Raw genomic sequence first — 18,829 nt, 5'->3', positions numbered from 1 at the left:
CACAAACTTGGCCGGTATCCTGTCCGCCATATTACAAGTGTCATAGGCTACAATACACTTGCAAAATGGCAGACGGGGAACTGCCGCCTTTAGAACTGAGTATATAAGTAAGTTGAAATGAGGCTGTTTTATATAAAAGGAGCCATTTGGTGAGCCCAAACAGATGTCATCAAACAAAGGAACATTCTGGAACGCCTATTCTTGGCATTTGTTAGAGATGTAGGACTGGGTAAAGAGAACAGTTTTTTCCATTTCACTGGTTGGTCCTCACCAATTGAGTCATTGATGTCAGCACCTACTGAAAATATTTCTAGTACCTAAACATATATATATAAAGTCTGTGGCTACAGCACTATTTAGTCTACCTTGCCAACCTTCCTGTCTTCTCTCTCTCTGTTGCCCAGTGATTTACCAAGGCCCCAACGAGCAGGAGGGCATTCTCCCTGTGTCCTACTCCTCAGACGAGTCCATCCTAAACTCTGAACCAAGCGACCCCGGCTCCAACGTCATGAAGAAGAAGACCGTGCTCGCCATCTTCACTGTGGTGCTGATCTATCTCGTGACCGGTGCAGTCGTCTTCCGCATGTTGGAGCAGCCCTACGAGCGGCTGCAGCAGGACACCTTGGCCGCCAAGCGCATCAGCTTCCTGTCCGAGCACAGCTGCGTGGAGACCGAACAGCTCGATGAGCTGATCCTGGTAAGACTGTTTGGGGCTAGGCAGTGCAAAACTTGGGGCCTTATTTATGAAAAGTGACGCATCGCTGCGTGAAAACAGCGATGCGTCACTTTTCACTGCGCACTCCTTGCGACACCAATGATGCGTCATATTTAATGTATGACGCATCATGTCGCAAGGAGTTACAGATACGTCAGTATTTCTGACGTATCTGTAAGCGCAAAAGTGACGCATTGCTGGAGTGTGTCACAAAAGTGACGCAACTCCAGCAATGCGTCCTTTCACATGGGGAAAGCCCCATGTGAAAGGGCTTGCGTCAGTCTTACACCTGCTGTGAGGCAGGCGCAAGATTTTGACGCAAAAGCGTCCTAAAAGTGACGCAGTGAAATCTCATAGATTTCACTGCGTCACTATTACGAGGCTTTCAGCGGGAGAACACCCCCTCTGCATACATTATACCTGACGAAGGTATAATATGGCGCAGGGGTTTAAAAAGTGACGCATCTACCTAGATGCATCACTTTTTAAATATGGCGCAACAAGGCGCATGTTTTACGCCGCCGATGCGTCACAAAAAGTGACGCATCAGCAGCGCAAAACTGACGCACGGCCTCATAAATGAGGCCCCTGGAATTTAATAATAAGAAATACAAGGGCCCTAAATTTTACTTAGGAGCCTGCCGCCAGAGCTGCCTTATGCCAAGATTGCCAAATTCTGTGATTGCCAAAAACCGAGACTGCCAGGTCTTGATTCCACATCATGTCTTTTGTCCACCACCATACACTTCCATTCTCTCCATCTCACTCTTAAATGTTCCTTTTCATCCTTGCTTTCTCCCTTAATCAATGTTTTCCTTTTTATCTCTTCCCCACGAGTTCTCAATTTTCTGTGTTTTTTCTGTTCTGGGTCAAAGTTAGAAGATAAAAAATATACCTCTGTCTCCAAAAATGAGTGCCGCTCCCCATTTCCTGCATAAATATAACAATGGTGCTAGGCAACAGCTATTTCTGTGTCTGAGGAACACAAAATCTATTGTGTCACTGCCTGCATGGGATCCTAAAAACATCAGAGCCTAGAGATCAAGAACGTGAATATATACAAAGCTTTTTTGAACCCTCACATAGATGTATGGAAAATATTGCACATTTTACAATAGTTTTCACTTGCCCATCAACGTGTAAATCATGGCTTTTGCGTGATTTTATGTCATATATCTTTACTAATATAATAAAGAGAGAGCCCAAACCTTTGAGGCGGGTAATCTCAGGAACTACAGCACCAATCACAACACCCAATGCAGCGTTGGAAAGGACAGTTGCAGCAGAAGGACATAGGCTATGCAGACGTCCACCATATACATTTAGAAGGTAAAAGAACCGTGCCAGCAAAGTAGTCCCCTGTGGGCGTGTTTCCATTGTGCTGTGGGCGTGTGCTGGGGGCGTGAAAAATGCTGGGGGCGTGTGGTACGTTCCGCCCTTCATGCCATGTCTCATATCGTGTGCTAATCCCACCCTGCTCCCTTTAAATACCCCTGCACCCCATAATCATAACCCACCCTTACTCCTTAAAATACCCCAACGCCCTTAAACACTAACCCATCTTAACCCTATAAATATACCCTGTACCCCAAAACCCAAACCTATCCCTAAACCATGAAAAGACCCCTGTACCCCAAAGCCCAAACCTAGCCCTGAACCCTATAAATACCCCGTACCTCAAAACCCAAACCTACCCCTGAACCCTAAAAATACCCCCTGTACCCCAAAGCCCAAACCTAGCCCTGAACTCTAAAAATACCACTGTACCCCAAAACCCAAACCTACCCCTGAACCCTAAAATACCCCTTTACCCCAAAACCCAAACCTAGCCCTGAAACCTTAAAATACCCCTGTACCCCAAAAGCCAAACCTACCCCTAAACCCTAAAAATACCCCTGTACCCCAAAACTCAAACCTAGCCCTGAACTCTAAAATACTCCTGTACCCCAAAACCCAAACCTACCACTGAACCCTGAAATACCCCTCTACCCCAAAACCCAAACCTAGCCCTGAACCCTAAAAATACACCTGCACCCCAAAACCTAAACCTAGCCTTGAACTCTTAAACTACCCCTGTACCCCAAAACCCAAACCTACCCCTGAACCCTAAAAATACCCCTATACCCCAAAACCCAAACCTAGCCCTGAACCCTAAAAATACACCTGCACCCCAAAACCTAAACCTAGCCTTGAACTCTTAAACTACCCCTGTACCCCAAAAGCCAAACCTACCCCTAAACCCTAAAAATACCCCTGTACCCCAAAACTCAAACCTAGCCCTGAACTCTAAAATACTCCTGTACCCCAAAACCCAAACCTACCACTGAACCCTGAAATACCCCTGTACCCCAAAACCCAAACCTAGCCCTGAACCCTAAAAATACACCTGCACCCCAAAACCTAAACCTAGCCTTGAACTCTTAAACTACCCCTGTACCCCAAAACCCAAACCTACCCCTGAACCCTAAAAATACCCCTATACCCCAAAACCCAAACCTAGCCCTGAACCCTAAAAATACCCCTGTACCCCAAAACCCATACCTATCCCTAAACCCCAAAACTACCCCTGTACCCCATAACCCAAAACTATATATGAACCCTTCAAATACCCAAACACCCCAAAACATATACCTCAGTACCCCAAAACATATACCCCTATACCCATACTTACCTTATCCAAACATTAAAAAAAACATGCTTTTACCATTCATGGATTTACAACGAATTTAGTTGTAAATGTATGCGTGGTAAAAGCATATAAAATGTAATTCCATGCGTTATAATAGCATTGCAGAGTCATGGTACTTTCGTAATGAAAGTATCCGGAGTGATGGTATGCGGAAAGAAAGTTGCGGAATCATGGGTGTTTACCCTCCCCGGTAAGTACATTGGTGGCAATGCGGCTCACATCTCCAGCAACATACTCATATTTTTTCACCACCCATTTGAAAAAATGCACAGGTCTCTCTCATTGATTGCCAGCCCTGACATACACTTTTTTAGACACACCTCCCGCCACAAGTTCTAGAATTGCGAACTTTAGAGCTGGGGAGCTACGTTCGAATCTCGGCATCAGCTCAACATCCTGTGATTCCAGGCAAATCGCTTTGTCTCCCGTGCCTGCCACAAATGAATGTGTTCTTCTGTAATGTAAATTGTGCTCCTGCCATGTTGTCAAGTTTGCGCTATATAATATTGCAAGGAAAAATAAAGTAGGGAAACTCGAGTTCACACACTACTGAACGCACACTCTTAAGTGCATCAGTAGTGCGCTGTGAATTGGAGCGTTTCACAGGCCTGTCACAGATAAGAAATGCTATCAAAACGAAATCCTACAAAACAATATACTAATGGCCGGCAGCAATTCATACCCGGACAACGTTGGGACGGGCTACTAGTATATATATATATACTAGCAGCCCGTCCCGACGTTGTCCGGGAGCAAAAGGCTGCTTCAGGGTCCCCGCCCGCCTCGTTGAAGAGTTGACTGTGCAAGTCCTGGCCCTGTTCAACTGATTTCGCCCACTTGTTATTTTTTTAATTCGTATGTATTGTTTTCCGCATTTTATGTTGTCCGCAAGATGTGAGGAAAGTGTTGTGTCACCTGTTTAATGTTTTTTTCTTTTGAAGGCTCTTTCCGTGTGTTCATTTTTGTATCCCTTCAAAGAAGTTTCCCTTTCGGTTTGTCAATTGTGTGGTGATGTCCTGGCAGTTCTCGAGTTATTATTATGGGCAGTTGTTTTATTTTCGTTATTCGTATGTCTTATTGTAAGCGTTTTATCTTGTCCGCAAGATGTGAGGAAAGTCTTGTGAATGCGCAGTCGATTGCGTTTCTCTGTTAAGAAATGTCAGCTTTTTTTGTTCGTGTTTACTCCCCCTGTGACGTCGTTGGTCAATGGCCAATGGTTAAAGACTTTTTTTTTTGGTAAGCCGAAGTCGTGTGTGTTTTCTTTAGTGCGTTGTGATTGGTGTAGTATGCAATTAATCCTGCCCCCTGTGTGGCGTCATTTGACACTCCTCGTCGATGGAAGGCCCGCCCGGTTTTTAATGAGAAGGCGTCAATGTTGTCTGGGTAACTTCAACGAATGTGTGTATATTTCTTATAGCGCGCACCTCTGCTGTTTTTGTATATTGGTGTTACCGCGCTGTATGTGTGAATTTAAATTAATTGAAAGCGCATTTCCGCTGTATGTGTTGGGATTTGCAAATGTTTGTTAGAAATTCATTGAAAGCGCATTTCCGCTCTATGTCTGCATATTGTGCGTTCTAAATTCAGTGAAAGCATATGTAAGTGTGTTGTGAAGTCGCTTGGCCTATGTTTGTTATTTTCACTTGGCACGGCCCTGTAAACGCCCACATTTGTTGTTTGAGACGCCCATGGCCACAACCACGCCCCCAAGGGACTACTTTACCACTTTTGGCGTTTTTGCTTTTTTAATGTATATGGTGTACATGTCTATAGCCTATGTCCTTCTACCACATCTCCCCTTTCAAATGGTGTATTGGGTGTAGTGATTGGTACATTACTTTTGTAGTTTACCTGGCTCAAAGGTTTGTGTTCTCTCTTTATAATAGTAGTATAGATATCTATTCTATACTAATATAATAAAGAGAGAGCCCAAACCTTTGAGGCGGGTAATCTCAGGAACTACAGCACCAATCACAACAGCCAATACAGAGTTGGAAAGGGCAGTTGCAGCAGAAGGACATAGGCTATGCAGACGCCCACCATATACATTTAAAAGGTAAAAGAACCGTGCCAACAAAGTAGTCCCTTGTGGGCCTTTCTGCGTTGTGCTGTGGGCGTGTGCTGGGGGAGTGACAAATGCTGGGGGCGTGTGGTACGTTCCGCCCTTCATGCCATGTCTCATATTGTGTGCTAATCCCACCCTGCTCCCTTTAAATATCCTTGCACCCCATAATCATAACCCACCCTTACTCCTTAAAATACCCCAACACCCTTAAATACTAACCCATCTAAACCCTAAAAATACCCCTGTACCCCAAAACTCAAACCTAGCCCTGAACTCTAAAATACTCCTGTACCCCAAAACCCAAACCTACCACTGAACCCTGAAATACCCCTGTACCCCAAAACCCAAACCTAGCCCTGAACCCTAAAAATACACCTGCACCCCAAAACCTAAACCTAGCCTTGAACTCTTAAACTACCCCTGTACCCCAAAACCCAAACCTACCCCTGAACCCTAAAAATACCCCTATACCCCAAAACCCAAACCTAGCCCTGAACCCTAAAAATACACCTGCACCCCAAAACCTAAACCTAGCCTTGAACTCTTAAACTACCCCTGTACCCCAAAAGCCAAACCTACCCCTAAACCCTAAAAATACCCCTGTACCCCAAAACTCAAACCTAGCCCTGAACTCTAAAATACTCCTGTACCCCAAAACCCAAACCTACCACTGAACCCTGAAATACCCCTGTACCCCAAAACCCAAACCTAGCCCTGAACCCTAAAAATACACCTGCACCCCAAAACCTAAACCTAGCCTTGAACTCTTAAACTACCCCTGTACCCCAAAACCCAAACCTACCCCTGAACCCTAAAAATACCCCTATACCCCAAAACCCAAACCTAGCCCTGAACCCTAAAAATACCCCTGTACCCCAAAACCCATACCTATCCCTAAACCCCAAAACTACCCCTGTACCCCATAACCCAAAACTATATATGAACCCTTCAAATACCCAAACACCCCAAAACATATACCTCAGTACCCCAAAACATATACCCCTATACCCATACTTACCTTATCCAAACATTAAAAAAAACATGCTTTTACCATTCATGGATTTACAACGAATTTAGTTGTAAATGTATGCGTGGTAAAAGCATATAAAATGTAATTCCATGCGTTATAATAGCATTGCAGAGTCATGGTACTTTCATAATGAAAGTATCCGGAGTGATGGTATGCGGAAAGAAAGTTGCGGAATCATGGGTGTTTACCCTCCCCGGTAAGTACATTGGTGGCAATGCGGCTCACATCTCCAGCAACATACTCATATTTTTTCACCACCCATTTGAAAAAATGCACAGGTCTCTCTCATTGATTGCCAGCCCTGACATACACTTTTTTAGACACACCTCCCGCCACAAGTTCTAGAATTGCGAACTTTAGAGCTGGGGAGCTACGTTCGAATCTCGGCATCAGCTCAACATCCTGTGATTCCAGGCAAATCGCTTTGTCTCCCGTGCCTGCCACAAATGAATGTGTTCTTCTGTAATGTAAATTGTGCTCCTGGCATGTTGTCAAGTTTGCGCTATATAATATTGCAAGGAAAAATAAAGTAGGGAAACTCGAGTTCACACACTACTGAACGCACACTCTTAAGTGCATCAGTAGTGCGCTGTGAATTGGAGCGTTTCACAGGCCTGTCACAGATAAGAAATGCTATCAAAACGAAATCCTACAAAACAATATACTAATGGCCGGCAGCAATTCATACCCGGACAACGTTGGGACGGGCTACTAGTATATATATATATACTAGCAGCCCGTCCCGACGTTGTCCGGGAGCAAAAGGCTGCTTCAGGGTCCCCGCCCGCCTAGTTGAAGAGTTGACTGTGCAAGTCCTGGCCCTGTTCAACTGATTTCGCCCACTTGTTATTTTTTTAATTCGTATGTATTGTTTTCCGCATTTTATGTTGTCCGCAAGATGTGAGGAAAGTGTTGTGTCACCTGTTTAATGTTTTTTTCTTTTGAAGGCTCTTTCCGTGTGTTCATTTTTGTATCCCTTCAAAGAAGTTTCCCTTTCGGTTTGTCAATTGTGTGGTGATGTCCTGGCAGTTCTCGAGTTATTATTATGGGCAGTTGTTTTATTTTCGTTATTCGTATGTCTTATTGTAAGCGTTTTATCTTGTCCGCAAGATGTGAGGAAAGTCTTGTGAATGCGCAGTCGATTGCGTTTCTCTGTTAAGAAATGTCAGCTTTTTTTGTTCGTGTTTACTCCCCCTGTGACGTCGTTGGTCAATGGCCAATGGTTAAAGACTTTTTTTTTTGGTAAGCCGAAGTCGTGTGTGTTTTCTTTAGTGCGTTGTGATTGGTGTAGTATGCAATTAATCCTGCCCCCTGTGTGGCGTCATTTGACACTCCTCGTCGATGGAAGGCCCGCCCGGTTTTTAATGCGAAGGCGTCAATGTTGTCTGGGTAACTTCAACGAATGTGTGTATATTTCTTATAGCGCGCACCTCTGCTGTTTTTGTATATTGGTGTTACCGCGCTGTATGTGTGAATTTAAATTAATTGAAAGCGCATTTCCGCTGTATGTGTTGGGATTTGCAAATGTTTGTTAGAAATTCATTGAAAGCGCATTTCCGCTCTATGTCTGCATATTGTGCGTTCTAAATTCAGTGAAAGCATATGTAAGTGTGTTGTGAAGTCGCTTGGCCTATGTTTGTTATTTTCACTTGGCACGGCCCTGTAAACGCCCACATTTGTTGTTTGAGACGCCCATGGCCACAACCACGCCCCCAAGGGACTACTTTACCACTTTTGGCGTTTTTGCTTTTTTAATGTATATGGTGTACATGTCTATAGCCTATGTCCTTCTACCACATCTCCCCTTGCAAATGGTGTATTGGGTGTAGTGATTGGTACATTACTTTTGTAGTTTACCTGGCTCAAAGGTTTGTGTTCTCTCTATATAATAGTAGTAAAGATATCTATTCTATACTAATATAATAAAGAGAGAGCCCAAACCTTTGAGGCGGGTAATCTCAGGAACTACAGCACCAATCACAACAGCCAATACAGAGTTGGAAAGGGCAGTTGCAGCAGAAGGACATAGGCTATGCAGACGCCCACCATATACATTTAAAAGGTAAAAGAACCGTGCCAACAAAGTAGTCCCTTGTGGGCCTTTCTGCGTTGTGCTGTGGGCGTGTGCTGGGGGAGTGACAAATGCTGGGGGCGTGTGGTACGTTCCGCCCTTCATGCCATGTCTCATATTGTGTGCTAATCCCACCCTGCTCCCTTTAAATATCCTTGCACCCCATAATCATAACCCACCCTTACTCCTTAAAATACCCCAACACCCTTAAATACTAACCCATCTTAACACTATAAATATACCCTGTACCCCAAAACCCAAACCTATCCCTAAACCCTAAAAATACCACTGTACCCCAAAGCCCAAACCTAGCCCTGAATCCTATAAATACCCTGTACCTCAAAACCCAAACCTACCCCTGAACCCTAAAAATACCCCTGTACCCCAAAACCCAAACGTAGCCCTGAACTCTAAAAATACCACTGTACCCCAAAACCCAAGCCTACCCCTGAACCCTAAAATACCCCTTTACCCCAAAACCCAAACCTAGCCCTGAAACCTTAAAATACCCCTGTACCCCAAAGCCAAACCTACCCCTAAACCCTAAAAATACCCCTGTACCCCAACACCCAAACCTAGCCCTGAACCCTAAAGTACCCCTGTACCCCAAAACCGAAACCTACCCCTGAACCCTGAAATACCCCTGTACCCCCAAAACCCAAACCTAGCCCTGAACCATAAAAATACACCTGTACCCCAAAACCCAAACCTAGCCCTGAACCCTTAAAATACCCCTGTACCCCAAAACTCAAACCTACCACTGAACCCTAAAAATAACCCTACACCCCAACACCCAAACCTAGCCCTGAACCCTAAAAATACCCCTGTACCCCAAAACTCATACCTATCCCTAAACCCTAAAACTACCCCTGTACCCATAACCCAAAACTATATATGAACCCTTCAAATACCCAAACACCCAAAAACATATACCTCAGTACCCCAAAACATATACCCCTATACCCATACTTACCTTATCCAAACATTTTAAAAAAACACGCTTTTACCATTCATGCATTTACAACGAATTTAGTTGTAAATGTATGCGTGGTAAAAGGATATAAAATGTAATGCCATGCGTTATAATAGCATTACGGAGTCATGGTACTTTCGTAATGAAAGTATACGGAGTGATGGTATGCGGAAAGAAAGTTGTGGAATAATGGGTGTTTACCCTCCCCCGGTAAGTACATTGGTGGCAATGCGGCCAACATCTTGAGCAACATACTCATATTTTTTCAACACCCATTTGAAAAAGGCACAGGTCTCTCTCATTGATGGCCAGCACCGACATACACTTTTAGACACACCTCCCGCCACAAGTTCTAGAATTGCGAACTTTAGAGCTGGGGAGCTACGTTCGAATCTCGGCATCAGCTCAACATCCTGTGATTCCAGGCAAATTGCTTTGTCTCCCCATGCCTACCACAAATGAATGTGTTCTTCTGTAATGTAAATTGTGCTCATGCCATATTGTCGAGTTCGCGCTATATAATATTGCAAGGAAAAATAAAGTAGGGAAACTCGAGTTCACACACTACTGAACGCACACTCTTAAGTGCATCAGTAGTGCACTGTGAATCGGAGCGTTTCACAGGCCTGTCACAGATATGAAATGCTATCAAAACGAAATCCTACAAAACAATATACTACTGGCCGGTAGCAATTCATACCAGGACAACGTCGGGACGGGCTACTAGTATATATATATATCTATTCTATACTAATATAATAAAGAGAGAGCCCAAACCTTTGAGGCGGGTAATCTCAGGAACCACAGCACCAATCACTACAACCAATAGAGCCTTGGAGAGGGCAGTTGCAACAGAAGGACATAGGCTATGCAGACGCCCACCATATACATTTAAAAGGTAAAAGAACCGTGCCAGAAAAGTAGTCCCTTGTGGGCGTGTCTACATTGTGCTTTGGGCGTGACAAATGCTGGGAGCATGTGGTACGTTCCGCCCTTCATGCCATGTCTCATATCGTGTGCTGTGGGCGTGCGCTGGGGGCGTGTGCGGGGCGTGGGATTACGGAAAAAAAAGCGAGAGTTGTGCCCAGTAGTTCATTGTTTTTTCTTCCCAGTTTCTGTACATTCCAGCTCCGGGTGTCCACCCTGCTCCCTTTAAATACCCCTGCACCCCATAATCAAAACCCACCCTTACTCCTTAAAATACCCCAACACCCTTAACCACATGACTGCTAAGGCAATTCCCCTCCTGTGCTGGAGAGCCTTGAAATACATTATTTCATGACGAGCTCATCAATGGCAGCGAAGGGGTTAAACACTAACTCATCTTAACCCTATAAATATACCCTGTACCCCAAAACCCAAACCTATCCCTAAACCCTAAAAATACCCCTGTACCCCAAAACCCAAACCTAGCCCTGAACCCTATAAATACCCCTGTACCTCAAAACCCAAACCTACCCCTGAACCCTAAAAATACTCCTGTACCCCAAAACCCAAACCTAGCCCTGAACCCTAAAAATACCCCTGTACCCCAAAACCCAAACCTACACCTGAACCCTAAAGTACCCCTGTACCCCAAAACCCAAACGTAGCCCTAAACCCTTAAAATACCCCTGTACCCCAAAACCCACCCTACCCCTGAACCCTAAAAAAAAACCCTGTACCCCAAAACCCAAGCCTAGCCCTGAACCATAAAAATAACCCTGTACCCCAAAACCAAAACCTACCCCTGAACCCTAAAATACCCCTGTACCCCAAAACCCAAACCTGCCCCTGAACCGTACAAATACCCCTGTATCCCAACACCCAAACCTAGCCCTGAATCCTTAAAATACCCCTTTACCCCAAACCCACACCTACCCCTGAACCCCAAAAATACCCCTATACCTCAAAACCCAAACCTAGCCCTGAACCCTAACAATACCCCTGTACCCCAAAACCCATACCTATCCCTAAACCCTAAAAACTACCCCTGTACCCCACCCATAACCCAAAACTATATCTGAACCCTTAAAATACCCAAACACCCCAAACAAATACCTCAGTACCCCAAAACATATACCCCTATACCCATACTTACCTTATCCAAAAATTAAAAAAAACATGCTTTTACCATTCATGCTTTTACAACGAATTTCGTTGTAAATGTATGCGTGGTAAAAGCATATAAAATGTAATGCCATGCGTTATAATGGCATTGCGGAGTCATGGTACTTTCGTAATGAAAATATGCGGAGTGATGGTATGAGGAAAGAAAGTTGGTGAACAATGCGTGTTTACCCTCCCCCGGTAGGTACATTTGTGGCACGGCGGCCCACATCTCCAGCAACATACTCATATTTTTTCACCACTGATTTGAAAAATGCACAGGTCTCTCTCATTGATGGCCAGCACCGACATACACTTTTAGACACACCTCCCGCCACAAGTTCTAGAATTGCGAACTTTAGAGCTGGGGAGCTACGTTCGAATCTCGGCATCAGCTCAACATCCTGTGATTCCAGGCAAATCGCTTTGTCTCCCCGTGCCTACCACAAAAAAATGTGTTCTTCTGTAATGTAAATTGTGCTCATGCCATGTTGTCGAGTTCGCGCTATATAATATTGCAAGGAAAAATAAAGTAGGGAAACTCGAGTTCACACACTACTGAACGCGCACTCTTAAGTGCATCAGCAGTGCACTGTGAATCGGAGCGTTTCACAGGACTGTCACAGATAAGAAATGCTATCAAAACGGAAATCCTACAAAACAATATACTACTGGCCGGCAGCAATTCATACCCGGACAACGTCGAGACGGGCTGCTAGTATATATACTGATTATATTGCGGAAGCAAACAGACAGATGGAAAATTGAGATCATTATGAGCCACTAAAGAGTAATCCATTGGAAAAATGGAAGGAGGAAGATCACTCTCTATTGTTGGCATGGAAGGTCAAAGGTCTGATTGACTTCGACGAATATTCCTATTTAAAGACGGACAATCCCATTACAGCCACAATCTACTTTCTACTCAAAGTACACAAAGCACTTGTGAAACCTCCGGGTAGACCAATTGTGAGCTCAATAGGATCATTACTGAAAACAACATCTAGATTTATTGATATATTCCTAATGAACTATGTAACTTCACTACCGTTGTTCCTAAGGGACACAATGGATTTCCTTTATAGACTATCAGGAATCAAATGGAAAGCAAATTATTTAATGGCTATTATAGATGTAACATCACTCTATACGTCAATACGCCATGAGGATGGGGTCAAGGCCATTGAAAAAGCTTTGGAAGTAAGATCCATCAGTTATTTGGAACATTCAGCAATGTTGATAGAAATGCTTACTTATTGTTTAACACACAATGCATTCTTGTTTCTGGGGAACTTGTACCTGCAGAAACAAGGCACCGCAATGGGGACATCATTTGCGCCCACATATGTGAACTCCTGATGGCCATGTGGGAGACTGGAGTGATGGAAGAGGAAAAAAAACATAAATCAAGAATTAAACTATGGTGTCGTTTTATAGACGATCTATTTATCATCTGGGACGAAAACAGCGACGATCCCCAAATATTCATTGACTCGTTGGAGAGAAATGATCTTAACCTCCATTTTACTTCATCAATCAGTGCAACTAACTTGATTTTTCTAGACGTTTAAGTTTTCGTGAATAAAGGGACCCTGTGCACAAAAATTCATAGAAAACCTACATCTTGTAACAGCTTGCTTCACGCGAACAGTGGTCATCCAATAAAATTGAAATGGAGCATTCCGTACGAACAAATGTTGCGAGCCAAAAGGAATTGCTCAGAACTGGATGATCTTGAGAAGGAAATTGATGGGTGAGCAAGCGATTCCAGGAACGAGGTTATCCTGAAGAAGTAATTGCAACGGCACGGAAATGGATGAATTTGAAAAGAAGAGCAGACCTCCTTTTGCCAGAAGATAGCAAAAGTGATGGAACGAGACATGAACCAGATAACAAAAAGAACGTGACACGTTTGATTGTCGACTACAACAACCAGAGTGACGAACTTAAAAAGGCATTAAGAAGAAATTGGAAAATCTTACTTCTTGATGATACTCTCAAAGAAAATCTGACTTCTTATCTCAGTATCACCTATAGAAAAACCTCATCACTACGTGACATTCTAACTCAAAGTCACCTACAGTTAAAACCACCTAAGAAATCATCATGGCTGACAACTCCAGGGTTCTGGAAATGTTCCAAATGCAAGGCCTGTGAGCATGGCACTAATATCACAGATTACAAACTACAATGCGGACGGACTGAAAAAATAAGGGACCACATAACATGTGAATCTAAATGTGTGGTATACAGACTCATGTGCCCTTGCGGAAAATTCTACATAGGAAGCACAATCAATAAACTAAAACTAAGGATCCTCCAACACCTAAGAACGATCAAGAATGAGGACAAGAGCTATCCTATGGCCATACATTTTGCGAAATACCATCAATCGAACCCCAACTTGCTAAAATACGCTGGAATAAAACTTAGCAAACCATCTGAGAGAGGGGGTGATCAAACACTACTTTTACGCAAACTTGAATCGAGAATGATCCTAGCAATGGGCACAGAGTATCCCTTCGGACACAACCTTGATGCCGAATTGTTTGTACATTTGTAAAGCTTCCATGGAACTACAAAATGAACTGTTTATCTACAAATCCTTCTGCAATCGATCAATGTAAATACATGTAAATAGTATGAGAATCTTGAGAAGAAAAATTCGCCATAGGAGAGAATAATCCTTTTCAAACTGTATATAACTCCAAGATAAAATCGAGAAACATAACGCATGAATGATAATGCCATGATGATGAACTGTAACATAGAGTCCACTTTGACCCAAGAACCTATATTGTATATAATGTACTTTACAGATTGAAGATGCCAAGTCCATGGGAATACTGAATTGTAGACACTTACTTTGAAGTGTACAAATCTTACCATGGCCAAATGCAACGATAATATAAGAGGGAAGGCCCTGTGGACAGTAGGATCACTGTGTAAAAAATGTATAGAGCAAGTGTATTTGTACTTATAAATGGCGTCAAATTGAATGTGTGTGAAAAAGCGGGATAAATACCGCGGAGGGTCATGAATTACGAGTACTTTACTGTAATAGAACAACATCTAGTTGGAAAATTACCCTCTATAATTTGTCGGAACTTGTATATAGTTTGAAAATATATAGGTGTAAGTTATATACACTGTAAAATATTTACAATGAGTACTTCACTGTGAGTGTATTATGTATAATTTTTATAAACATAATGCACTACAAAACACCTACAAAATGGCGAATACCACTATGCCATTACCTGCAAGCAAGGTTGACAGTCTAGACATATAATGGTAATGGAAAAGGGGGTTTGTACTGCACATAGCACTTTATAAATGGTCTAGACTCCAGGGACTCTATGGTCCAGTGGAAAGCTAGCAGTAGCCGAAACGTGTAGGCCGTCTAAATCAATGCACGTTATTTTGCACATGGTGTGTAAATAAATAACTTTTGTTAAATCCTACCTGTTTGCTGTGCCGTGACTTCCATCGTAAAGAACGAAGTGAGAAGAATCTAAGAAGTATATATATATATATATATATATATATATATATATATATATATATACAATCAATGTGAAATTGCACTCAGTGTTTGCCTCAGATTTTACATTCCGCTCCAGACATGAATACTGCACTGTTCCTAGGTTCCTCCAGATATTACCTGTCTGTTATTCCCCATTTTGCCATGTAAAACTAAGAAGCCAGTGGTGAAATAGGCCAGAATAGTAATAATTTTCCCCGGCCAGTTTTACTGTCCAATTCTTGTGTAGGACTCTGAATGAATCACTTAGGCCCAGATTTACTAAAGTTTGACGCAACTCAGGCCTAAAAGCAAAGTTGCTGTGATGGCCTGCGTGAACTGGAGAGAGCAGAACTGTTCTGTATCTACAAAGAAATGGTGCAGTTCTGGTCTCTCTGTTTGCTGGTGCCCGTTGCTTAACGGCTTGAGCGGCCGACTTTGAAGCGGGGGAACCAGGTTCTAGTCTGTCAGGAGTCTCAAACATCATGTGATTATGGGCAAATCGCTTAATATCCCTGTGCCTAAAAAATGAAATTTGTTTGTCTATAATGCAACTGGTGCTCATTTAAAGTGCTCTGATACCTTTGGGTCGAGTTCATTCTATATAATACTGCAAAAAAAAAAATGTGCAGCCATGCACCAACGCAAGCATCCTTATGCTAGGACGCTAGGGTGTCTATGTTGTGCTTTGCATAGTTTTTGTGCAGAAAGTGGTCCCTTCCGGCACAAAAACTGTGTTTAAGGCTATATTCTTTATGCATGTGTGCTGTAGAATGCAGCACGCAGAATGAAGAGAAATAAAAATATTTCTCCTTGGTATGCCCACCTCAGGTAGGTGCAAGATTATGACGTAAATCCATGTCTACAAGTCTTTGTAGATATGGATTTTTGTCAAATTCAAAGATGGATGAATGGGAACGCCCATGCACCACCTATGGAAAGCTTCCTTGATGCAAAGTAACTCAAATTAGCACATTAAACTGCAGGGCGACTCCTCTGTAATGGCGGAGGAGTGCCGCCTCCCTGCTAAAAATAAAAATCAAACGATATTAAAATCACTTCATTATCATTCTATTTTTGCCTGCCTAATCTACGCCAACGCGAGTCTTCAACGGGTTGGGCAAGGCAATCCCCGGTGCCCAGCATGGCAGGGGGAGTGGTGGAAATCACTTTTAAGTGTGCATGATGGTTTGGCCAGCCGTCTTAGGCCGGCCAGACCATCATGCGCACTGAGGTTTCTCCAACCCGGCTGTATTACACTGAGAAACGCCACAGACTCCGTGTTACTGAGCGGCAAACCATACCGCTCAGACCAATCCCTGCACTTCTCTCATGCTGGGAATAGTATTTCCAGCATGAGAGAAGCACTGAAATTGGCATCTGGGAGGCTGTGCAGTGTGCAGCTGGAGGTAACAATCGTCAGAGAGGAGCTAGGTGGCGTCCATCGGAGCGGCAGTAAAGTGCAATTTTATTTATTTTAATGATGTTCCATTTTGTTTGTATTCCCTTCCCCACCCCGCCCACCACTAACATATGGCAGAAGCTGCCACTGTTGTGCTAGTTTTTGTTATGAACCAACACAAATTGCCATTTGCATTGGTTTGCAAGTCTCAAACAGGATTTTGCTTCAAGTCTGCGTTAAAAAGGTGACACAAATGCAACGCAAGACCTTTATAAATCTGGCGAGTAGTATTTTTCTCCGATGCAACGTCACCGTACACAGAAAACATCCTCAAAAGAACTTTGCAGGGAAAATTCTGCTTAGGTTTCAAAGCTTGACCTACTGTGATTTGAGTGAAAATTATCTTGCTGAGTAGCCAACATGTTCCCGCTATGCACAGGAAAAATTCACACGAGCAAGTGAAAAGGTAAACCAGGAAACTTTGCAAAGATTGGCAAGCGAGAAAATCAAGAAATTTGTAAATCTGCGCTCGTGAAAAAAGGTAAAATCCTTAGCACAACTAATGTATGCCTTATTTCAGTTGTCGTCCTGTCTATTTTCACAACAGTATTCTAACTGCAGTTTTATCTGAGCAGCTGTATGAATTCTTGGTTGTTTTCTAGTGTTGGACAATATTAAACCAGACTGCAATCCAAAGGGACTCCAAGGGGCATATTTACAAGCCCCAACGCCATTGGAACATCACTTTTTCTGATGCTTCGTTGACGTTGCTCTCTATCCCATATTTACTTAATGTGGTTTAACGCCACCTTGTAAATATGCCCCTTTTTTATTTTTTTTCAAAACTTTATTCGTGGATGTATATTCAGGGCATAAGCATACATTGTTAAGTATTAAGCATTCAATACATCACGTTTTTCCAATTTACTCCCAGTCTGTGAAGTAAATATGCCCCTTACCGCAGCAGGCTGCTGCAGCAAAGGGTTGGACTTTGGGTGTTGCTGTGGGCGTTCCACCACAACACCCATTGCTTTTTGACGCTGTCCCATATTTACAAGGATGGGGCAGCGCCTGAAAACTAATACTAGGCAAAACCTGGTTTAGGATGGCGATACGAGGAGAAATAATTAATTTCTCATCATATTTTGCTCTTTCTATGTGTGCTGCACCCTGCCGCACATATAGAAACAGCTAATCGCCATTAAAGATTGTTTATGTGCAGAAAGGTGTCCCTTCCTGCACATAAACCCTTGGCCCTGCAGCGCAGTCCCCCCTTGCAACATAGCGCATGGGTGTCTGCGCTGGCGCTAGGCTGCTTTTATTGAGGCAACTCTAGGGGAAACGCAGGGGTGCGCCATATTTTTGTAAATATGGCGCATCCTTGCATTTAAAAATGAGTAACACCGAGCTTCAACATTTTATTGTAAATATCCCTCCCAGTTGCAGTATGCAGGCTACTGCACGGCTACAAACAGTTTTAGCAATGAATAATATATGCCATGTCACCTGTTTATGCTGCACATGAACTTTACTCCTTGTTTGAAAACATAAATGTGACGGAGTCCCGGCGTCTTCTCCCCCCCCAGGATTCTTTCCCCCTGTGTCTCTACCTCATCCCGGGAACGTCCACACGAACTCTGGCCAGCCGGTCCCTCGGGTCCGCCCCCGAGACGGAAAAATAACATTGACCCACAGTCCCCCGCCTCTCTCTTCAATACAGGAGCCAATCACGGACCTGCAAACACCGGAAGCACTACCCTGTGAACCCGGAAGTCCCGCCCCGGAAGGAGCGTCAGGACCGGTGAAAAGCATCCCGGATCATGGAAGCAGCGTCGGAGAATCGTGGCAGGATACTCAGGCTGGTGACAGAGGAGAGGAGCCAACCGAAGCAGACGAGTGGTCAGAGGAGTGGTGGAACCCTTAAGGAGGAAGCTGAAGAGCGGCCGTAGCTCACCTGGAGAGCTACGGCAGACCGCGTGAGTACCTGTAAACCGCCCCTGGAGCGCGTTAGGTGCTCTCTGTATATATTGTATATAATCTCTATCTTTGTAGGCACAACGCACTTAGAGTTAACACTGTAAATTATTGTAGAGCATTTATCACCGAGCACGGCCCGAAGTCCCCAACACGCCCCGTACACCCTTGCGGTCTCGCTATCTTGGTCCTGGTCTGTCGTCCCTCTTTTCCCCTTCCCTCCTTCCCTCACGGCCTTCCGCTCCGCCCTTTCACCTCCCGGTATTGGTAGTGGCATAACTGCCGAATCGCGGTTCGGA

General features: G+C 43.7%; 1 protein-coding gene across 1 annotated transcript in view; it reads left to right on the top strand.

Annotated features, from left to right (window-relative positions):
* Nucleotides 1–493: 493 nt before the first annotated feature.
* LOC147691855 (potassium channel subfamily K member 4-like) overlaps nucleotides 494–18,829 on the top strand; it is a 158,388-nt gene continuing 140,052 nt past the window's right edge. Inside the window, exon 1 of the mRNA XM_086936692.1 lies at nucleotides 494–697. Within this exon, the coding sequence (XP_086792818.1) occupies nucleotides 509–697 (189 nt within the window). The 5' untranslated portion in view covers nucleotides 494–508. The remainder of the gene's footprint in view (nucleotides 698–18,829) is intronic.

The sequence above is a fragment of the Lissotriton vulgaris genome, chromosome 9 (assembly GCF_964263255.1).
Source record: "Lissotriton vulgaris chromosome 9, aLisVul1.2, whole genome shotgun sequence".
NCBI lineage: Eukaryota > Metazoa > Chordata > Amphibia > Caudata > Salamandridae > Lissotriton > Lissotriton vulgaris.
This window is presented reverse-complemented; position numbering and strand designations above follow the sequence as displayed.